At 37.3% G+C, this 24,227-nt stretch overlaps 2 protein-coding genes across 2 annotated transcripts; one reads left to right on the top strand and one right to left on the bottom strand.

The window, feature by feature from the left end:
- The first annotated feature begins 760 nt into the window (after positions 1 to 760).
- On the top strand, positions 761 to 3,370 carry LOC112044625 (protein MCM10 homolog). The gene has a single exon (XM_052887234.1). The coding sequence runs from the start codon at positions 890 to 892 to the stop codon at positions 3,011 to 3,013; it is 2,124 nt and encodes a 707-aa protein (XP_052743194.1). The 5' UTR covers positions 761 to 889; the 3' UTR covers positions 3,014 to 3,370.
- On the bottom strand, positions 3,361 to 22,671 carry LOC112044624 (GMP synthase [glutamine-hydrolyzing]). The gene is made up of 16 exons (XM_052887235.1): positions 22,609 to 22,671; positions 21,544 to 21,666; positions 19,795 to 19,981; positions 17,488 to 17,605; positions 16,904 to 17,060; positions 16,072 to 16,215; positions 15,821 to 15,917; positions 15,619 to 15,707; positions 15,060 to 15,217; positions 13,665 to 13,845; positions 12,648 to 12,782; positions 11,989 to 12,160; positions 10,732 to 10,849; positions 10,085 to 10,199; positions 8,454 to 8,645; positions 3,361 to 7,321 (listed from the first exon to the last, which is right to left on the bottom strand). Exons 1-16 carry the CDS (start codon positions 22,654 to 22,656, stop codon positions 7,220 to 7,222), a joined length of 2,136 nt encoding a protein of 711 aa, XP_052743195.1. The 5' UTR covers positions 22,657 to 22,671; the 3' UTR covers positions 3,361 to 7,219.
- Between the last annotated feature and the right edge of the window lie 1,556 nt (positions 22,672 to 24,227).

Here is a 24,227-nt window from a genome sequence, read left to right as displayed (position 1 = left end):
CGTTTGGAATTAACAGATCACCACCACCACCAGGTCTGGCTGGTGGGAGGCTTCGGCCGTGGCTAGTTACCACCCTACCGGCAAAAACGTACCGCCAAGCGATTTAGCGTTCCGGTACGATGCCGTGTAGAAACCGAAAGGGGTGTGGATTTTCATCCTCCTCCTAACAAGTTAGCCCGCTTCCATCTTAGACTGCATCATCACTGTACCATCAGGTGAGATTGTAGTCAAGGGCTAATTTGTAAAGAATAAAAAAAAAAAAAAAAAAAAAACCAGCTTGGCACCTCTTTCAAAGTGATCAGTAGCTAGTAAATATTATAATGTATTTTTTTCCTTTTTAACCCCCGACGCAAAAAGAGGGGTGCAAGTTTAACGTGTCTGTCTGTATGTCTATTTGTCAGTCTATCTGTGGCATCATAGCTCTTATTTCAGTACCTATGTATAGAAAACTTGTATAAAATTACTTCAAAATATTGCTGATTAATTTTGAGCGGTCCACCAACGCGACGTATTTTTTTTTTGAATTATTATTACATACATAAATACTTTAAGATTGAGTTTTTCATTATTATTTTTTACTTTCTAAAAGTACATTCGTACAGTTTATTTTATTGGTGACTATTTATTGTATTGGTTTGGTCTTGGGTCTGTGGTGACTATGACAACTAAAAGTCAACAAGGCCTAGAATTCAGAGCCGTAAAGCCAAATCAAAAAACAAACTCTATGTCAATGTCAAAATCTTTTGTCAAAGCCATGTGTCATCATGCTAAAAGTTCTTCGCGCTTCGCGCCATTTCTGTTTCTGTAGTGTTATAATGAGTTATTTATTTAAATACATTTTAGAGTTTAGTTATTAATTGAGTAATGAATTTATAAATTATTACACAAAATGGAAGAAATTGATGAACTTGATCAGCTAGACCAACTGTTACGTGCTGATATAAATGAGGAAAGTAATATTAAAGAAAATGGAGTAGGTTTACGCGAAGTGAACATATTTGAAACTAGTGAAGCTTGTGGTGAAATCTCGGAAAATCTAAACGTGCCAACGACATCGGCTGTTCATAGCGGCGATACGGACTCGTCAGATGACGAGGAAAAGAGGAATTTCACTGAACGTAAGTACAACGACTACGGTTCGCAGATTAAGAAAACTTTAGACAATCAAGAACAAGAGAAGATAAATCAAAGGATCGACTTCGAAACTAGACTACGACAAACAAATATTGACACAAAAGTAGCGCGAAATGCATCTTTTTGTAAAAAAACATTTCCCTCTGCAAATGAAAATAATAAAAGTACATTTTGTGTCCCAGAAATTAAAAGCAAAAGCCCTTCCGATGTCTATACCGACCCCATTTTCGGTATAAGAATTACGAAGCCTATAATCTCTAGTAGTGCTCTATTAGACAGAATGCAAGGACGTGAAGCTGTCAATATGCTGAGAGTAAAAAGGTATGTGGAAAATGAAGACTTAGCCAAAGACTGGGTTATTGCTGGTGTAATTGTCAGAAAGAGTAGTGCTAAAAAGTCACAAAAGGGCAACAATTTTGTCATATGGACTTTAAGTGATCTGAAGGATGATTTGAAGACTGTTTCCATGTTTCTGTTCCGTAAAGCTTATAATGAGTTATGGAAAACACCAGAAGGAACAGTGGTAGCTGTTCTGAACCCTAATGTTCTAGATAGGTCACAGAATTCTACTGATCAGGCTTGTCTGAGTGTAGAAAATTCAGACCGAGTAATGATTTTAGGCCAATCCAAAGACTTGGGTACATGCAAAAGCAAAAAGAAAAATGGTGAACCGTGCTCTGCTATTGTAAATTTAAGTCAATGTGAACATTGTGTTTATCACGTTAAACAAGAATACCAGAAATACTCACGAAGACAAGAACTACAATCTGCCACAATGGGTAAGGGTCTGGTCAACTTGCAAAACAAAGTCTATGGAAAAAATACTTTTATTTATGGAGGTAAATCATACACAGCTTTACCTAAGAGTGATCACAAGAAGATAAAAGACAGAGATCAAAATAGATTAATGTCACTCAGTGACTTTTTTAAGTCAGAAGGCGACAACTTGATGATGAACAAAGCACCAATTGGTGCTGGTGCATTGAAAAATAACAATGGACTATTACACAGCCCAACTGCACAGAGACTCACTGATACTCAAAGGCTAAGCAATCTATGCAAAGCAAATAAAAATAATGATATCTCAACAAGTCAAAGTTTGGCAGAAAAAGTTGCAAATTCACCCACACTAGGTAAAGGATTTGGTTTAAAAGGCAGTGGATTAGTAGACCTAAATATGTCTTACAGTCAAAGAAATGCTGAGAAATCAAAACTGAATGCAATTAAGCTTGTTCAACAGAAGGGAGGCATAGAAAAACATGATCCAAATAACATTAAGGGAACAGAGACAGGAAAGAAGAGAGCTTTAGAGAAATTGAATGATTTAGGTAAGGATGAAAATGACAGTAAAAGGACAAAACTAAATGAAGAAGAAGGCAAGAAATTAAAACCCATCATGTCCGAGAGATTCAAAAAGATTCTAGAAGCTACATCAATGCACGAGAATTTGATTAAACAGCATGAGGATGATGAGCAAGAAAAATATTTCAATAAACTTGAGAAAAAGGAGGCAATGGAGGAAAAAATGCTGAATACCTTCAAACTAGCCTGCAAAGCTGTGAGGTGTGCAAAGTGTAAATACACAGCTTTCTCTGCAGCACAGATATGTAAAGATGAAAGGCATCCTCTGAAAGTTTTGGACACATTCAAAAGATTCTTCAAATGTGCAGATTGTAATAACAGGACAGTTTCTCTGGAAATATTGCCTATAAGGTCATGTAGTAATTGTAATGGATCTAGATGGGAAAAGGCACCTATGATGCGTGAAAAGAAAGTCACTTTATCCGCTGGTTTATCTATTAGAGGCGAAGAGGAAGTATTCATAGGTGGGCAGGTAACTGGAGGAAAAAATATTGACTTACTGGTGCCTGATAGTTAAAAGAAGACTTCTAATTATTATATTATTTAGATACAAACAATTTGCATGAGCAGTATTTCCCTATTTTTTTTTTTCAATTGTAATATATATTTTTCAATTGTTATATTGTATTTTTGCTATTAGGCTGGTTGCATGAATCCTAAACAAATGTTAGTGACCATAATTTTAAAATGTGACCTATATATTAAATAAGTTAATAACATGGTAGACCCAAAAAAACAATTCAATTTTGTATCATAAATTTAATTTTTTCATCCTAAATTATATTAATTTAGTATTATTATTATTAAACAATTTATGTAATTATTGATATTAAGGATTTTAACGGTTTGAAATAAAATACAAGATAAAAATAAAGCATAATATAATTTTATTATGAAACTTCCAGTCAATAACACTGAACTTTTCCATAAAACACAGCGTGACTCTGATTTTGATACAATGTTGATTACAAGATTACAATTTCATTGGCTTAACCATAACCATCTATGAGTAAACTGGGACAGTGTAGAACCAACATTTTGATTCAGTTTAAAAAATTAAAGCACAAATTTTACTAAAAAAAAATTGGTACACATTCAAACTAGTACCATGAAATTAAATAAAATCAGTAATAACTTTCAAATTAAATTTTGAACAGGGAGTTCTTTCAATACATCCATGGTTTTGAATGTCAAATTAAGGGTAAACTCTTTGTTCTATGAAATTATAGTCTTCCCAGAGCCACTTTTACCATTGAGGGTGTTTGTCATTTATGGTCTACTTCATAAATTATTGTGATGCTGTATATATCATAAAACAAGGCTATGACCCAAGTCTTGCAATACAACAGAAGGTGCTGAATACAAAACTTTAATAATAATTTACACATCCTTCTAACATATTTTATTTATTTACTACATGTTACAAAAACAGATCAGTGTAGCTAATAATAATTGAGACACCAACACCTGATGTCATATTACCAATTTATTTACAAAAATTCTGTTTTATTGGCAGTGGTCCAAAACATAGTGATTCACAATAGTTACTTCATAATCATAATTACATAATATTATTAATTATTAAAATAAAATAAACAATTCATCTGCTGTTCTATTTTATATAAAAGCTTTTTTTAAAAATTACATTATCTTTCTAGATAAATATTAATGTATTTTCATTTGAGAGGTTATGAACTACTGTGAGCCTAAGATACGTGACACGAGATATATCTTGAGGAGAAAAAGACATTATCGAAAATATCTTTCGTCCCATCACAATGAAAGAGACAATATTTCCGATTCAGCCTCTAAAGGCTTTTTTTTTCTCTTCAAACAATATGTTGTTAACAAAAGTCAGGCCTATAATATTGGATAGTACTTGTATACATGAAACTACACTATTGCACTGGTTTATTTTCTATTGTCTTTAAATGCATATTAAAACATTGTAGTCTTTGAAGTTTCGATTTGACGGGGACCTGATTACAATCGCCAAATATATTAACATGTTTGTCTCTCGCTCTTATAGTAATGGTACGCTATTATGATATCAGTAAACACTCAACTCTCAACAATGATTTCACAAATGAGATGTTCACCGTGAAATGAGAGATAATAAGCTGTAAACTTGTATATACCTACATTTTGGTGTAATAATGTTATCTTAAAATCTTGTGCATGCATCTAAAGTTATTTAAGATATACCGTCACACAAAAATCAGTTTCGTGATTATCTATCTCATTTTTTATACCTCTAAATTCTAATAATGTTAACGATTATTTTATAAACTGTAGACCTTAATGTGGGCGACAAATTTTCTTAAAAAAAAAAATATACGACAACTGCTTGCAGTCACAAGATTTTTTGAGACACTTATAACACCTAACTGAAGGTGTATTCGAGTTTACAGTTACTATCGCTCATTCTGCGGTTGCTCCTTTATTATTATCCGTAATTGACTGGGCTACTAGCGCAAAATGATTTGAGATGTGCCAGGAGTATTTCAGTAACATACATAAATATAGATTAATTTTCTTTTACTATCCAAAACAATGACATTAAGTAGGTTATTTGTGTATGATACTAACAATGGATTTTTAAAATAAAATAAAGCTATTTTAATTACAATAAAATATGTAATACATTTTATCAATCGCCCTTAAAAAATGCATTATTTAAATAACAACTTCTGTAGTACAAAAATCTAATCTGATTTAATGTCACCCTTTACTTACAAACCCACTGGTTTTGTTTAAACAATCAATAGTAGAGGAGCCAAATAGGGGACTATATGATTAACTTAATGGAGATGTATTTAAAACCTGCCTCCAAGTACGAGCTCTCAATATTGGTGAGAGTTACAAAGTTGCAAAATGAACCCCTTGTATGTCTGTTTTCAAAATAAATTAATGGAATAATCGCAATATAATGAATATTTTTGACTATTGTAGCAAGTCAAATTAATAAAATTTTCTTTTAATCGACAATGGAAATATAACCATTTATTCCTCCTATCATCTTATGCTTGTAATGAGTAAATTGACGTTTGGCATTATGGGCTCCCCTACCACAATTTATTCAGGTATGACAATAGTTTTTGACATACAATAGTTTTGTATGAAACTTCACCTCATAGTATTTTATAATCATAGTTTGCACTACTTTTTTGTTTCTCGAATTTTTCGCTAGAGGCGCTGTATGTATTGTAATGAAGAACTAGATATCTAGACTGATTTTATTTCTATAATATAATTTCATACTGGGATGGGAGTACATTAGCGGTCTTATGCTGAACGATTTATTGCTGTCTGAGCTCTCGCACAGACAGTAGTGACGATTTTAGTGACAACTTTTTATTTTAGGGATAAATCTCAGGCCAATTATATAGGGACTTGCCTCGCTAGACGTTACCTCTCTGTCAACGATCAAGAATCGACCTAATTCCTGTATAGAATATAGGGTGCGATACAAGTCCATAAGTAATTGGTCTAAGACAGTCATTTGATTTAGTATCATCTCAATTACAGATTGTCAGTAAAAATTATAGCATAACCCTGCAGGTTCAAATTTTCCTTTGATAATAATCTTTTTCAAACTGACAGGCACTGTGAATATTTCATAAGAAAATTTCGACCTAATTGTTTCAGTAAGGCTATCTAGTATTTAAAATACTAGTTTTACATTGGAGAAACAAGTAACCAGCCACTTTAATGTTAATCCTTTTCTCGTTTGTCCTATCATTTTAATATAAAGTTAATATCTTTGCACATGTCTGAAGGGTGTTTACGTCTACGTCTTAGCAATCGTACAGTTGGGCAAATATTTTCTTGATCAATCTACACAACACAAACCAAAAAAGTTAAAAATTCTCATTATATGTTAAAACTGAGAAATTGAAGAGAACATTAATATAAAAAGTTTTACTTTCTCTTTGTTTTCTGGTCAAGTCACCAAAACACATATTAATGTATTTTAATTGAATTATTCAAATAATTTAAATTTAAAACATACAAAAGTCATTAGCCATTTTTTACAATTCAAAACAAAGAAGACCAGAGACCAGATCTAATCCAATAGACCAGGCCTGCTTCTATCTCTTCTTGCTATACTTCTAAATCACGCAATAAAGCACACTATAGTTTTTATACTAATTGAAAGAGTGATGTCATTGTTGTATAAAAAAATGATATCATAATTTATACACGTTGTTTTTTCGTTACCAACAAAATATAGTATCAGTTAATCTGTGCGTTTGTGTATGCCAATCTAAAAGACAAGAAGGTTTTTACAATTATATGTAGCAAGCTATGTTTAGTATGCTAACTCAAGCCCATAATAATAAATAGGTCTGTTGTTGGACAACAGCAGCAAACAATTGTTCTTATACTTATTTTATATCAACATTGTTAGGAACTAAAAAAAAGATGTATAAATAAATAAATGAAAGAAATAACAGCATGTTGTTCGACAACTGCATGAAATGAAGTAAATATATTTAGTTAAAAAATAAGTCATTCTTGTTTTACGCTGAATATTCACGTGCAGTTTAGAGAAAAACCGACTGATTTAATAGATCCCGTGACAAAAAATAACTTAATTACAGTGTGTTTATTTTCCCCACTGTACGATTGCTGTCCTGCGCTACGTCCGCGTGTATATCGAGATGTAGTGGGACCACTGCCGGCGGCGCGCTCAGTACAAAAGATACAAAAGTGGCGGGCATCATTCCCACTCGGTGGTGGCGGGCGGCTTGGGCGTCAGGTCGTACAGCACGCGCGAGATGCCGGGCACGCTCATCAGCTCCTTGCGCATTCGGTCCACTACCTGCAAGTGGAACAAGACAATATAATAGGCTACTTGACACTTTTTTAAAAGGGTCTTAAATATAATAAAATAATATGGTCTTTAGGGTTCCTTGTGGACTACGTAACCCTAAAAACGATTATTTTATTTTTTTATATTAAGAGTAACTGTAACCCTTAGTTCCAACTTCACTTTTTTTGTCAATCTGTATCCAAACATACTTGATGATTGAATTCATACAACGTGGACAGTAACAACGATGCTCTTCCAGCTTCCGTCTTCCCATATTCAGCTCACTGTTGAGCACGAATCTCCTCTCAGAATGAGGGGTTATGCCAATAGACCACCACACTGGCCCAATGCGGATTGGCAGACTTTACACACACAGAGAATTAAGAAAATTCTCAAGTATGAAGGTTTTCTCACAATGTTTTTCTTTCACTGTTTGAGACAAGTTGGAGGTTCACATGCCACGGACCGGTTTCGAACCTATACCCTCCGGAATCAGAGACAGACATCATATCCACTGGGCTACAACATGGATATCTTCAACTCGAAGAGTGAATAGGCACTTTCTAGGCAAACACATTCCACGGCGTGCATATTAGACCTACTTAGGAAGCTATCACTTGACTATTGGATCAAATAGCCTCAAGACCCTCAATAGCTCAGCGGTAAAGTGGTCGGACTAATCACCGAGGGATGGTGGACGGTGGTTCGAACCCCGCCCCGCTGGTCTATTGTCGTACCCACCCCTATACAGTCTTTCCCGACTAGTTGAACCGGAATGCGAATATCCAAATATATATCACAGTGATCTATCAACGCACAGTCCAAACCACTGAACGGATCAGACTGAAATTTGGCATGCAGGTAGATGTTATGACTAAGAAAGGATTTTGATCAACTCCAACCCCAAGGTGATAAAATAGGGGTTGAAAGGTTGTATGGAAAGTCCTTCATTTTTAGAGTTGTTTTAAAAATTTGTTCATAAATCATGAAAAAAATAAGAAACATAACGTGATTCAAGAATTTTTAAAATTCAACCTCTAAAGTGGTGAAATAGGGGTTGAAAGTTTACATTGACTTCCCCGCGGACGAGCTCGCGGGCGTCCGCTAGTTTGTCATATAAAGATATGGCATGTCAACTCACGTCCTGCGGCATGGCGTCGGAGCCGGGCAGAGCCGCGATGCCGGTCATGAAGTCGTTGGTGATGAAGGGGCGCAGCACGAGTGAGCGCTGGCACGACGGCGCGCGCAGCCCCGCGTCGCGGTCGAAGTGCACCGGGATCATCACCACGGGCATCTGCGCGATGCGCGACACGCAGCCGCTGGAGATCAGTACCTGCGAATATAGATAAGGTTCGTTAGGACACTTAGACCATATAAATAACAAGACCTGGCTCGCTAACCGTTACCCCTCTGGCAAAGATCAAAAATCTATGATCTAACGCGTTTATAAAAACTGTTGCTATAGAATCGATGTTTCATTGATGTAATCGTTTTCGTTGTGTAAAGAGTACCCTAAAAATGCCGGTTTGTGTAGTTAAATGGCATAAAAAAACTGCCAAAAACTTGTAGTTTAGTAAAAGATGGAGTAATGGTTAATTTGAAAGTATTTAAACCTTAATTTTATCAAATTTGTAACAAAATCGATTTATAAAAAAAAACGATTAATTTGGCGAAACAGCCAAACATCGATCAGTAATCGAATATTATATGTATTTAATATGTGCAATGGCAATGTGTTTGTTAGGCTGTGTAAAAATTACGCGTGTGTGTATTGAGAGTCAAATTTATATTTGTGTGTAGTGTATGGACATAGAATATTTTTAATGGTGTTAAATATTTTCAATGTGTAAGTTTACCTAGTCCCCCTCAAAAAACGACAGACAATTTTGTTCGTGAATTTGAGTGTGATGCATCTCCATTTTCTAATTCCTCTATGTTGATGACATAATAGGCTAGTTCAGGGGTCGATCCATCCAGGCAATTTTGCCGCTCCGGGCAAAGATAAATTATGCCGCCCTTTACAAACACCAAAAATACATTTGTATTAATATTGTATTAGTATATTGTTAGAATAGTGGGTATAGTTAGTTGAGCCTAGTTTGATATGTATGTGAAAAAATAACTAGTTGAAAGCAATAAAATAAGTCTGGGAATATTTACAACTTTGTCACACTTCATTTTTGCTGCTCTGGGCATATGCCCTGCTTGCCCGGACTCTGGGCTAGTTGACATTTTTTTAAATGGTCTTAAATTGTTCATTATTGTTCGACTAGATTAAAAAAAAACATATTTTTATGAAAATTTTAATGTATAATAATTTTTGACAATGGTGAGTCAATTTTAGTCTATTAGCAAGTACTTGTATGTAATGGTAAAAACAGCAATAAAGGCTTATTTTATTTTATTTTTATTTTATTTTGTTGGTATACATAAGAGGGCATTTGACGACTTGAGCTCAGTTGTTTGTTAGGCAGAGTAGACACCATCACGCTGCCAATCGGGTTAGTGATTTTGTGCAATGTTTAGTGTTGTAATTATTGATAATGTTTTTTGTTGTAATTATTGTTAAGTGTGGGTATGGAGAACATGTCGGGCAGGGAAGGTGAGTGTTGATGCATCCTAAAGGGATCCCTTAAACCTACTCTCAAGGTCACAAGTCCTGGGACCTGCGCGATGTGTTTCCTCTACCACAAAATAATGGTACAATCACTGTCGCTGTTACCCGTCACATTATGGTTATGTATGACTTTATAGTCAATTGGAAGTAGTTACCTGTGTGGCGAGATCGTCGGCTTGTCGGATCGTCGATATGACCTGCTGCGAGAGGAAGGTCGGCGTGATGTCGGTCACTTGCTCCTTGATCAGACCGCCGAACGCGTAGCACACCCTGGAGAATTTAGTTACTTATGTACTTGTAATGTTTTCAACTATTGACTGAGCTGAATATTAAAAAAGTGACAACTTCTTATAAGAGGGGTAAACCTCATGGTAACGTACGGCGCCAATCTGTCGAGCAATCCTTTCGTTTCATTTTCCGTTTCGCATACGGAAGCAGGTTTAAGTTATCACTTTTATATGGAAGCTGACATAATCAACCCCTTGGTGCACCATGTCATTTGACATTTTTTGTAAATCGTAGGCTAGGCTAATACCTCCCATTTAGGGTAGCATCGCGTGCAGTACAATCTTAAACTAATCTCTTTAAATCGCTAATCGTTTAATATCTCACTCAATCATTTGTTTAGTTAATTAGTCAATAATATAATTTACGTAATATTAGAGAAACGTGTGTAATACTCGTATTTTATGTTTCACACACAGTTAAGTAGCTTTTAGTAGTAGAAACCGAAAGGGGTGTGGATTTTCCTGACAAGTTAGCCCGCTTCCTTGAGAAAAAAAGCTATCTTTTTTCGCTTTACCTGTTGACATTGTGGCAGACGCGCGGTATGATCTTGGCGAGGTAGTGCATGTCGTTCCAGTCCGGCGGGTAGCTCTCCGTCGACAGAGCCACCGCGTAGCTGTACGTCCGACAGTCGCCTGCCGAACAAAATCTTCTATTGAATATCTGTCTTGGCCTGCGATTTCGCAACATATACTCAGAGGCACAATTATTCACCCACTTTAATATGACGCGCGTATAGTTAATTGAGATGATAGTTGCCTAAAGTTTGCATTCTGATGTAGCAAGAATTAACTTATTTTTTGGCTCGAGCATGACTACAATTACTAAATGAATTACTAAATGGCCTGTTGGAAATTTAAAATTGAAATGTAACCATCCATTTTTCATTCCAATGTAACATCAATTTATCATTCTTATATAGTACCATTGGCCTATTCGAAATTTAAAATGTAACCATCAATTTGTTATTCTAATGTAGCACCAAACAGCCTGTTCGAAATTTAAAACATAACCATAAATGTGTCATTCCAATGTAGTACCAATTGGTCTGTTCGAAACTTAAAAGATAACCATCAATTTATCATTGCAGTGCAGTACAAGTTAATCTATTCGAAATTTAAACTGTAAATGTACACATAAATTTGCTATTCCAATGGCCTGTTTGAAATTTAAAATATAACTATAAATTTGTCATTCCAATGGAGCACTGGACTGTTCGAAATTTAAAATGTAACCATCAATTTGTCATTCCAATGGAGCACTGGACTGTTCGAAATTTAAAATGTAACCATCAATTTGTCATTCCAATGAAACACTGGACTATTCGAAATTTAAAATGTAACCATCAATTTGTCATTCCAATGAAACACTGGACTGTTCGAAATTTAAAATGTAACCATCAATTTGTCATTCCAATGAAGCACTGGACTGTTCAAAATTTAAAATATAACCATACATTTGTCATTCCAATGAAGCACTGGACTGTTCTAAATTTAAAATGTAACCATCAATTTGACATTCCAATGAAGCACTGGACTGTTCGAAATTTAAAATATAACCATTAATTTGACATTCCAATGAAGCACTGGACTGTTCGAAATTTAAAATGTAACTATCAATTTGTCATTCCAATGAACCACTGGACTGTTCTAAATTTAAAATGTAACCATCAATTTGTTATTCTAATGTAGCACCAATTAGTCGTCGTCGCGTTGGACACGCGGCCCAGCAGCGCGTGCGTCTTGACGCACACACGTGACAAGAGCGTACGTACCCTGCACACCAACAGAGCGCACTGGCAGTAAGGTGGCCGCGATGGGCGAGGAGGAGGAGATGCGCTTCAGCTCCGTCTGCTCGTTGGGCGTCGTCGCGTTGGACACGCGGCCCAGCAGCGCGTGCGACTTGACGCACATGGACGCGTATTCCACCATTATTTTCACTATAACCTGCGGAATTGAAAACGATTTATTAGTTGAAACAAAGGAGATGTTCCAAAATTGTATGGAGCCCAGGTCCAGTCATTGTACCCTAGCGGAAATAAAAGAAAATATTTTTTTTAACTATTTTTGATTATACAAATCTACGAATTTACTTAAATTCTTTCGAAATAATATTCATTATCTCCCAAGAAATGCAACACTCTTAAGGGTAATAATGGCGGATTGATGACGTGTTCAATGTAGTAATAGATTTGATGTTTGCTGTCAATTGTCATGTCATAGTTGCTTTATGGGCGCAATCTTGATATAACTCGAAAATTTGGGTTTTAATTTTATTTATTTCTTTTTATTTAGTTAGATTTATTCACTTTAATAAATTTTATTATGATCCTTGTATTTTTTAAATTTTAATGATACGGGGTACAAGAGTGGACCATCTCCTTTCTTAACATTCCCAATCAGTGACCAACTATGGGTTAACTTAAAACGATACCTGTGTTTCAGCGAAGTCCCGGTCTGCGTAGGGCTCGTCCTGGCACAGCACCCGCACAGCGAGGCCTGGCCCCGGGAACGGCTGTCTCTCCACCAGCGCGGCGGGCAGGCCCAACTCGGCACCCAGCGCGCGGACCTTACATAATACAATGTTATCCAGGTGTTTGAGGATTGATATAATACACGTAGATATTACGTATCCATTTCAAACTATAAATCAAATTAAGGTGGTAAGAAAGCGGTTTTCTGGATTTTGGAGGTTTAATAAAGTGAATTAATTTGCTTGTGTGATTCACCATCAAATTTTTTTTTAATTAGTGTTATTGTACGCATTTTAGGCAAAGTTATGGCACATCTTAGGCAAGTTATGGTGCTTCATAGGCTAATTTAGAGCATATGGCGCACCTTAGTCTAAGTTATGGCGTATCTTAGGCTAAGTCTAGACGCATTTTAGGCTAAGTTATGGTGCATCTTAAGTTAAATTATGTTGCATGTTAGGCTTAGTTATGATGTGTCTTAAGCTACTAGCTAACTTTACCAACAAGGCAGTTACTTCATCCTTGTGGAAATCTATAACATAGACTAAGTTATGGCGTATGTTAGCCTAAATTATGGCGTATCTTAGTGTAAATTATGACGTATCTTAGGCTAAATTATGGCACACCTTAGTCTAAGTTATGGCGTATCTGAGGCTAAGTTTACAGACGCATTTTACGCCAAGTTATGATGCATCTTAAGTTAAATTATGATGCATGTTAGGCTAAGTTATGATGTGTCATAAGCTCAAGCTAACTTTACCAACAAGGCAGTTACTTCATCCTTGTGGAAATCTATAACATAGACTAACTAAGTTACAGTGTATCTTAGGCTAAATTATGGCGCACCTTAGTCCAGGTTATGCTGTATCTTAGGCTAAGTTTAGGCGCATTTTAGGCTGAGTTATGGTGCATCTTAAGTTATCTTATTATGATGTATATTAGGCTAAGTTATGATGTGTCTTAACCAACATGGCAGTTACCTCATCCTTGTGGAAATCCCGTAGCGGTTCAACAACCCGTCCCCTCTGCCTCAGCGCGCGCACCAGCTCCGTGTCATTGTGGTGTGTCTTGATGGCGGCGGCGGCGCCCGACGCCAGCGCCGACGCTGACTCGATCAGGTCGGGCCGTAGCGTACCCTGGCCTAGCAGCACCTGGTCCTCTCTGGGGAACAAATGCTAATATAAAAAAAAACACTTCTGTAAACTGACTGTTAAGAGGTGTTGAGATAAGCGTATATTGAAAGACAAGAAGACATGTTGTGGAAGAAGGTGCGTATGTATGGTTATATCTGTATGGTGAGATCCTCGCGCACCACCGTGCTGCCCTGCCGGAACTGACACACCGACACTGTTCACCGACACGTTGGGATACTCACTGCAGATGCAGCACGTCCTGCACGGTGTGCTCGGCGACGCGCACGAACACGTCGCCGATGATGCGCCGCTTGTCCTCGGGCGCGGTCGCGTGGCACAGCAGCGGCGTGTGCCGCGCGCGCCCGCCCGCCTCGCGCACCACCGTGCTGCCCTGCCGGAACTGACACACCGACACTGTTCACCGACACGTTGTGATACTCACTGCAGATGCAGCACGTCCTGCACGGTGTGCTCGGCGACGCGCACGAACACGTCGCCGATGATGCGCCGCTTGTCCTCGGGCGCGGTCGCGTGGCACAGCAGCGGCGTGTGCCGCGCGCGCCCGCCCGCCTCGCGCACCACCGTGCTGCCCTGCCGGAACTGACACACCGACACTGTTCACCGACACGTTGTGATACTCACTGCAGATGCAGCACGTCCTGCACGGTGTGCTCGGCGACGCGCACGAACACGTCGCCGATGATGCGCCGCTTGTCCTCGGGCGCGGTCGCGTGGCACAGCAGCGGCGTGTGCCGCGCGCGCCCGCCCGCCTCGCGCACCACCTTGCTGCCCTGCCGGAACTGACACACCGACACTGTTCACCGACACGTTGTGATACTCACTGCAGATGCAGCACGTCCTGCACGGTGTGCTCGGCGACGCGCACGAACACGTCGCCGATGATGCGCCGCTTGTCCTCGGGCGCGGTCGCGTGGCACAGCAGCGGCGTGTGCCGCGCGCGCCCGCCCGCCTCGCGCACCACCGTGCTGCCCTGCCGGAACTGACACACCGACACTGTTCACCGACACGTTGTGATACTCACTGCAGATGCAGCACGTCCTGCACGGTGTGCTCGGCGACGCGCACGAACACGTCGCCGATGATGCGCCGCTTGTCCTCGGGCGCGGTCGCGTGGCACAGCAGCGGCGTGTGCCGCGCGCGCCCGCCCGCCTCGCGCACCACCGTGCTGCCCTGCCGGAACTGACACACCGACACTGTTCACCGACACGTTGTGATACTCACTGCAGATGCAGCACGTCCTGCACGGTGTGCTCGGCGACGCGCACGAACACGTCGCCGATGATGCGCCGCTTGTCCTCGGGCGCGGTCGCGTGGCACAGCAGCGGCGTGTGCCGCGCGCGCCCGCCCGCCTCGCGCACCACCGTGCTGCCCTGCCGGAACTGACACACCGACACTGTTCACCGACACGTCCAGATACTCACTGCAAATCTTTATTACATTATTCAGCCAACTACTTAGACATTTCTTTTTCCTTTTTAGTTTCACTGTTCAGTTACGAAATCTAAACTCGCATGTTTTCTGTGAAACCACGCTTTTTTAAATAATTAACAAAAACCTTCAAAATATACTCTTTTGAGTGCTAAAGACTCCATCAACAAAAGTATGAAAAGATGCTGTCCGAATTTGCCTACTACTCCAAACATGTTTACGTGCATGCATATTTTTTAAATACTTTTGATCGATCTCCGACATTGCATAACTATGTTAGAATATGAATATTTGCTATATAATAAGATAAAAGGGTAAAGGTATTGAAAGTAAAGACTACGAGTATATTTACCTGGTGAGCTGCATTTATGACGTGCAAACGTACGCCGAGTTCACGTAGACATCGCTCCACTTTTACGCTCTCATTTTTACGCATGAATCCTTAAACAAGAATAAATCTCATATTATCGTGAAACTACAAATATCTACAAGTACTGCTACATAACTAAACTAAGATATTCAAAACTGTAAGATAGTTAAACTGTGACAGTTACCATTGTCGATGTGCAAAGCGATGACTTGATCCTCGCGCAGTGCTGTTCTCAGTAGAGCGGCGCACACTGTGGAGTCGACACCGCCACTTACCAGCACCTGTGCAAAAAAAAGTTGTTACTAACGAGATGTTTTTTTTACTGTTGATTAATTAATAGTTAGACAACTTATCAGCCACAATGTCCTACAAATTGCGTGGTACATTATCTGGGAGTGTTACGAATGAATTTGGTCATGCCATAGTTTGACTCACGAGAACTTTGTTGTCGCCGACGTTATCGCGTATGTACTGCACGCACGCCTCGCGCCGCGAGCGCAGCGTGAACGTGCGCGACATGCCCGCTATGTCGAACAGGAAGTTTGACAGCATTTGCTTGCCTTTCGGCGTTAGATCCACCTGGAAATTATTAAAATAAGGTAAATACAAAAAAAAAATATTCAAAAAAAAAATAAAAGGACTGAGAATGATCTAAGTTTAATTATAATTTATTATCACGTATTTATTTATTATGTCAATACTGACGAACACATGATATTCCAAATTTATTTAAAATTATGATTAGCAATTTATACTATTTTAACAGTAATTCACTTGCCATTTTTAAGTTTCGTTTGAAACGACATTATTTGTCGTTGAATTAAAATTTCATTTTTCGAGGTATTTATTTTATTGTTATTTATTATTTATGTAGTATATATTAATTATATATATATATATTTGTATTAGTTGTAATATATTATGTAATACATATGTAAATTTTAATATTATATTTATATATATATATATATATATATTTTAATTATTTATATATATAATTACATATAATGTATTGCACCTTCCCGCTCTTTCTTCGCAAGTTCTCTCGTCAGGGGTTGCCTGGTAGAGATTACTTATAGTAATAAGGCCGCCTTTGCATGCTAAGTTTAATTTATGTTTTTAATGTTTCAATTTATAATTGTATTTTTGTGTGCAATAAAGTATTTCTTCTTCTTCTTCTATTTTAGTTTAATCCACCACCATTCCACGTCGAGATTGGCTGATGAAAACCCCAAAAATCTATATTTATTTATATATTTATATTCACCTCAGGATGGAACTGTACGCCGTACAGTCTCATCTGCTCGTTGTAGATGGCCGCTATGAGGTGGTTGGAGGACTGCGCGCCCACACGGAACCGGTCGCCGACCTTCTGTACACTGTCGCCGTGCGTGAGCAGTACTGGCTGGAGCTTTTCTAGACGACTGCGAAATGTTTAATACTGTATGATTGCTAAACTGCGGCAATAAAGAATTCTACTGGAATTTACTGAGTATTTTTAAGTAATGTTTTCTACTTATAAAAAATAAGCATTATAATTTAATATAAGACTTTTACAAAAAAAAAAACACTTTTTTTTATAAAAGTCAAAGTTTAAAACGTCAGGTAATAATATTATTAGATATAGGTGATATTATTTGGTCGAAAACTTAAAATTAATATTACGAGGGTTCCAAAGAGCCCACAACAAACTTAGCCAGGATTTATTTTTTGTTTATCACCATTTTACAACAATATATCATTTTGTCTCCAAGGATAAAAATCGGTAATGTCTTCAAAAGAGATTCGCTAATGTCTTCAGGAGAGATTCCATACCCTAGAATAAAGAAAATTCAAAAAAACTGTACTCACTTAAATAACGGGCAAGTTGTTTCTATTTCGACCTCATATTGTCCATCTTCACGGGCTTCTTTCCTTAACACCGATCCGCCAAACTCTTTGTTTAACATTTGCATTCCGTAGCAGATTCCTGGTGGACAAAGAAATTAAACTCAAAACATATTTATTCATTACTAGCAGACGCCGCGCTGTTTCTCCCGCATAGTTCCTATCACAGCAATAATATAGCATTTTCCAAGCAGAACAAGAATGTGCAAAAAATGTGCGCGAGTGATTATATTTGGAACCCTAAAAAACAGCACATGCATCAGCAGTGAGCTAGGTACATTGTACACATATGTAAAATTTAAATGAAAATAAAGTACTACTAATGATCTAAACAATAATATTTATTCAATTTAATCAACACATAATTAAAATTGTAGTGTCTCTTTGTAATCTATAATCTATCTATCTAAAAATATATAAATGCGAAAATCACGATATCTCGAATACCGCTTAAAATAAAATGTTAAAATTTGCCAGGGAGTTAGTTCATAGGCAGTAGACATCCACTAAGAACGGATTTTGTGAGAAGTCCGGATTAAGGTCTAAGGGCGGACGAATATTTGAATAATCTGCATGCAACATAAGCAATATACAGTTACGATTTGCATTGCTATACTCACCACCTGTATATACAGGAAGAAATTTTTTCAAGTACGGATATTTTTATATTTTGTACATAAACAAAATTTAATGAACACGTATTTTTTCTTTTTTTTTTTAACTCAACAATAACAAAGTTATCGTTAGCTAAAGTTTAAACATTTAAACAGAATTTGAGGGTCACCCTATCGCTGTACTAAGTAATAGCACAGTAATAGGCAACTACAAAATCAGCTGGTAGGTACTAGGTTAGCGAGCGCCCGCGCCGAGGGCCGTTGACCTTTCTACGTTTATTTTTGTACCTATTATTTTTTATAATAATTAAAGGTCGTCACTTTTGAGTTGAGTATCGATTTTCCCTTCATACTTTATTGGGCTTAGGACCATCAATAATGCGTAGTAATAATAAAAATTATAACTTTTGCATTAAAGGATGATTCGACTTAAATGCGCAAGCGACGGCAGATTGTCTGTCACTGGTCGCCCATCGGCAATTCGGCAGGCGTCCTCAGGGATTTTTCGATCCCCTCACCCCTGCCACCCCCGTCAGCCGAAGCCGAAGCGATATGACTACTGCCGGTATTTCTTTGTCGGCGTCTTACAAAGTGCCGCCAGCAGTTGCGCAGTTTGTTTGGGAATGTGTCCATTATTTTGTTATTTCTGAGACATAAATTGAAAAAAAAAATTACATAAAATGTATCGAACTGTTTGTAGATTTATGTTCTATTAATGATACAGAACCACGAAAAAAAATGTCCGCACTAAAGTCCGAATCACCCTGTATATAACATGTATCTGCAAATAAATATATTGATTGAATGACAGATTGAAAGATTTCTGCAGCTGCGGGAATCAAACCCACAACCTAGAATGGGGAACTCACGGCCACTACCCATTCTACCGTAGAGTGATCACTTGTCTTGGAAGGACTTTAAAGCCTTAAATACACAAAGGACTTTAAAGTCCTGAAGTGAGCAGAGTAGTGCAGAGAGGTATTTTGTATTTGTACCACGGGTACTGGCAATTTTGACCGTAGCCTCATGTCAATCATTATGAGGAGGAAAATCGCATTTTTCGGGCATCTGCAAAGGGGATCCCACTATGAGTTTCCTAGGTTGATCCTAGACGGTAAGATAACTTGCTCAACCTTGGAAAACATGCTCTAGGAAGACAGCAAAGAAAGTGGATAGATTATGTCAAAGAGTGGACCAAAATAATTAAAAAAAACTGGATTTTGCAAAAGACTGGAAGAGTTTTCTATACATCACCGTCAAATTTTAGTTGGAAGAAGGCACCCAGTGATGGATGATAACCACAGATCACTTCGAGTTGTTTGACTCGTAGCAAAAACCGTCAACAATCGGAAGTTGAACGAGCTGAGATTGCACAAAATGAAGCTAAGTTTGTGCCTACAAATATTCTATTTGATTAACTTCGATCAGCTTCGCGAGTAGTGTATAGAAGGGTTAAAAGCTGCTAGAGTTCGACTATTGAAATTAGAGACTGAAATCGCCCAAAATTTCTACATAATATTTTTATTAAAAGAAAAGCATGTGTGTGAAAACAAATGAGATAAATATTTGCACTATAAATTTTGGAATGCCCTCTAAATTTTTTTTTAATTTGCCTGGCGATTTCAGCGTCTATTTTCAGTAGCCAAAAGAGACTTACCCAGTACAGGGAGGCCAATTTTGAAAATGTCAGCATCGTATCTGGGCGCGTCTTCTGCGTACACGGAGTTGGGACCTCCGGATATGATGATGGATCTGTAGCCCGCCTCCTTGAGGTGGTACGCCGGCGTGTCTAGCGGCAAGATGTCTGACTCCACGCATAGCTCGCGTACCCTCCGATCTATCACCTATACAAAACAAAGCTACCTTTACATAACAAAAACACCTATAAAAAAAAAATATTCTGACTAGGCCACTGCTATAGGCGCTTTAATGGAATCTCAGGGGTTTTGGGTAAAACTCTGCTAGAGTGCAGCCTGAGGGCTACACGAATAAGGGAGAGGAACAAATCTCTAACAGTGGAGTTCATAGACGTTGCTGGGGCACCCCCAGGGGACCATTCACTGAGTGTCGAATTCTCAAACGCATCGAGTTTAAATTTGGCACTCACTACCTCTTTTTTTGTACGCCGCGATTTAGAAAATGGTGGCGGGGTACATTAGGCGGGTAGGTATTTATTGTTTTATTTCATAGAAATATACTTAATCTGCGGTAAATTAACGGAGGGTGGTAGGGGTATAACGATGTCGGTAAAAATAAATAAAATGTTATAAGATTGCATAGAACGGACGAATCACAAAGGCGAGGTTTATGAATGTGTATATTTAATGTCGGGCTTCTATCGACACGGCGCCTACGGAGGATAGAGCTAAGCTTGTTATGGCATGAAATATTAAACGAGCACTAAACTGTGTTTGTTGTTGTTTTATAACACTCATCATCATTTTTAATAGGTCTCTCTCCTCATAGGATTGCTTTAGAGCATTGATTCCCAAAGTGGTTCCCCAGGGGTCTATGATGACGTGACTTCGACGTGACGTCCACAAAAATTTATCTGATTTCATACAGAATGGGGAGATTTATTAAATAAAATTATTGTGAATTGATTGCTTGCTGGTGCTTTCAAAAATTAAAGCTGGATGATATAACTTTGCCTGGACAATGTTACTTTTTGTCATTTACTCACAGCAATGAATCAATTAATTTTTAATTTATTTTTTAACTTTTATTTTGTGGTGGTTGTTGATTCAGCTGCAACAAAAATTTCGATAGGTGAATCTAATCACTTTTTTCTCGAGTTTTGTATAGAAATTTAGCAGGGGTCTATGGGAAAAAAAGTTTGAGAACCTCTACTTTAGAGCATGGACCAACCATCTGCTGAGTAAAAGCCCAATGTAGGGGAGTTGCTGGTGTCAGAGATATTGGCTTAAATATAGGATGGCAGGGTAGTGGCAGTCAGGATGGTTCAGCCAAAGAGACAGTGAGTTCCAAAGATTTTTCTTTTGTGTATTCTGTGACGAGGCAATCTGCTCATAAGCAATAAGCCACTTTGTATAAAATAAGCACTACCTAGAGTTTAGAAGTAATCCTGTATTTAAAAAAAATATAGTATTACTAGAAGATCTGGTCAAGCTTCACTTTGACGTATATGCACTAACTTCTTTCCTACCCCTACCCTAAAACCTACCTCACCCCTAACCTAACGTTACCCTACCCCAATCCCACCCGTACCACACCCCTACGTCATTGCTCAGAGAGCAGGATAAACCATCTATCTCAGTCATTATTTAACATCTGTTAGTGATTATTTGTAGTTACAAATTCAAATATAACATAATATGTATATTGTCGATACCAAAACATTGAACTTAATAAACTATAACACAAGCCAGGATGGTTCTGATCATACCTTTCCATACTGTGATCCAGCATCCAATATGGCGACCTTGTCGCGTCCGTGGGCCGCTCCGTTGGCGCCGCGATACTGTCCCTCTGTACTGGCTGTGTGCATTTCGCCAACTCGCCAGCAGCACTGGGAAAAATCATTTTTCTTTATTAAAATATATATGTATGAAAGAATATGGAATGACCTGGTTGCAGAGATTATCTAGTTGATCTTCTAAAGTATAATGAATGTAAGGTTTATGTGCACTAATAGTTGTTTGAACATTACATTTAATAGCTTGCCAACAGGGGCGTAGCTATCATCAATGATACGGGGCCCCCAGACTACAGGAGCCCCTTATGTGTGAAAGCAAAAAATTGTAAAAGGCAATCAACAATCTCAATTATTCTGGTGTTCTCTGTGAAAAAAAACATAAAAAACTGCAGTTTTCTCTTCAGAAATTATGAAGCCAAAAATCTTTTTTTTTCTTTGTCACTGTTTTGTCCTACATAGATTAAGTCACAGTCATGTTCATTTTAAGCAAGCACTTACGCTTCTTTTGTGAGACTTTACCCTTCATTTGGACCCTCATTTAATGGGCATTTAGCACTGCTTGCCAACACATTTTTTTTATAGTATCAATAATTCTAATATATCATAAATTCAAAAGTCTGTCTATAGTGTATGGGACCTTGGAGCACATTAAAGGCTACTTTTATCCTGGAAAAATTAAAAATTCCTGCAGGATGTGTCAGAAATAAAATTATACTGCATCAGCTAGTACAAATATATGTTAGAAATACAAGTTTGTAGACAGTATACACAGCAGAATCAGGGGGTACCTTCTCCTGACAATAAGAAACACATCAAAAACACATCAAAAAATGACATTCACACATGATGGCGTGACCAAGGGATATTTTCATACATGTATGATAGATATGAATAACAAGTTTGTTTGAAAGCTACCTAGCCAACTAAATATAAAAATGATAATATTATTTTGCTTTTGGGTGAAAAGAAACATCACAAGATAACTAACTGGCTTATGTTCTAATAAAATACAACTATTTAAACAAAACTCAATACCTTAAGTAATTTAAGTTTATTTTTCCTGCTATGATCAACAGACTCCATTCAGTATAACTAAAAATTAACTGAACAAAAATAGTTAATAGCTAGAATATAAAATAATTTCTTATAAAACTCAACCTCAGACACAACAATTAAAACTTGAATTAAAATTAGATATATTAGCTGGAATATTAAATATAGAATATGAAAAAAAAACTGTTTAAAACTACCATAACTCACACAGTTAAAAAATTGTCAACATTAAACAAGTTAAAATGATCCACAAATAGTAAAACACACCCGAGTAAACAACCACAATGTCATAACACTGCCGCTAATTGGATTAAAAGTTGCATCAACAAAGCCATAATTTTTTAACCGACCCTACCTTATTCCATAAATTCTTAAATCCAATCATCACAACCCAACAGTGTACAGCAAACCATCACCCCACACAATGTCATTTTGCACTGTCAAAAACTACAAGTCACTTAATACAAAAGAAATTTTAGAAACCGTCCATTGTAATATAAAACCAACCAATTTAAATAGTGATTAAAAATGCAAATGCAGACCTAGATGTTTGCTAGTTAGGTATTATAAAATGAAAATTTGTTACAAGAATAAAAAGACTGTGAACACATTTGAGTATTGAGTGAGAATGGTTATTTATAGAAAGCATCCCACATGATGCTAGCATGCTAATCTATAAGCTGTAGTACAGTGAGAGAAAGATTTTATGTGACAGTTGACTCTTCTAACTGACAGTTTAAATGTAAATTTACCAGTACACTATAAATCACTTTTGCTTATATTTTGTACCTCTGCAACTACTTGTAATATAAATTTTAGAATATATTATATCTGTAATATATTGAATGAGCCTTATATTACAGGCAAAAGAAAAGTAGGGAGGCTTATAGGAAGATGGGTAGATATCATTGCAGTGGCTGGCCAAAGTTGAATGGGACAGACAAAAGACAGAGACAAATGGAAAAAGATGGAGGAGGCTTATACCCGAAGGAACCCATTATTAACTAGTGCATAACATAATTCATTATTTAATATATAGATTAGTTAGAATAGTTCTAAGATACTAAGATAATATGTACAACCTATTTAATGGGAATAAAAAGCTTTTATTATTATCACAAATTTAACTCTCACGCCCCGTGAAACATAAATATACATAAAAAGCCAAAAGGACAATAAACAAACTTACTTAGATATGCAAAATAGATAAACTTAAATATACTTATTATTATTATTATTATATCTGTAATATGAATATTTCAATTTACTATACAAATTATTTCTGTTGTGGAATTGTGAGATTTAAATAACTCATTAAAATTTTGATTCCTAAATAATAATGTATGCAAGAAAAAACATTTCTGAATATAATATAGTCAAATTTCCAACTAAAACTTGCTCTCGCTTCATAAATTCATTTTATTAAATATTATAGATCTCTGTAAAAGAGTATTATCTTTTTCATGTTTATACAATATACACACCATTGTTCCCATTGCTGTGACAATAAATATAGCTTAAAGCACTCTAGGATGGTGTAATTTCCCAACAGTGAAAAAAAATTTCAAATCGGTTCAGTAGTTTCAGAGCCCATTCAACAC

The sequence above is a fragment of the Bicyclus anynana genome, chromosome 19, assembly GCF_947172395.1.
Source record: "Bicyclus anynana chromosome 19, ilBicAnyn1.1, whole genome shotgun sequence".
NCBI lineage: Eukaryota > Metazoa > Arthropoda > Insecta > Lepidoptera > Nymphalidae > Bicyclus > Bicyclus anynana.
The sequence above is the reverse complement of the archived record's forward strand: the minus strand, read 5'-3'. Positions and strand labels throughout refer to the sequence as shown.

Coding starts and splice junctions, on each gene's coding strand:
- LOC112044625 (XM_052887234.1), top strand. CDS start 890: ATGGAAGAAATTGATGAACTTGATCAGCTAGACCAACTGTTACGTGCT.
- LOC112044624 (XM_052887235.1), bottom strand. CDS start 22,656: ATGGAGTCTGTTGATCATAGCAGGAAAAATAAACTTAAATTACTTAAG. Junction 15,708..15,820: donor CGCTTTGCACATCGACAATG/GTAACTGTCACA, acceptor TTCTTGTTTAAG/GATTCATGCGTAAAAATGAG. Junction 10,850..11,988: donor GCGCTCTGTTGGTGTGCAGG/GTACGTACGCTC, acceptor TTTGTTCGGCAG/GCGACTGTCGGACGTACAGC.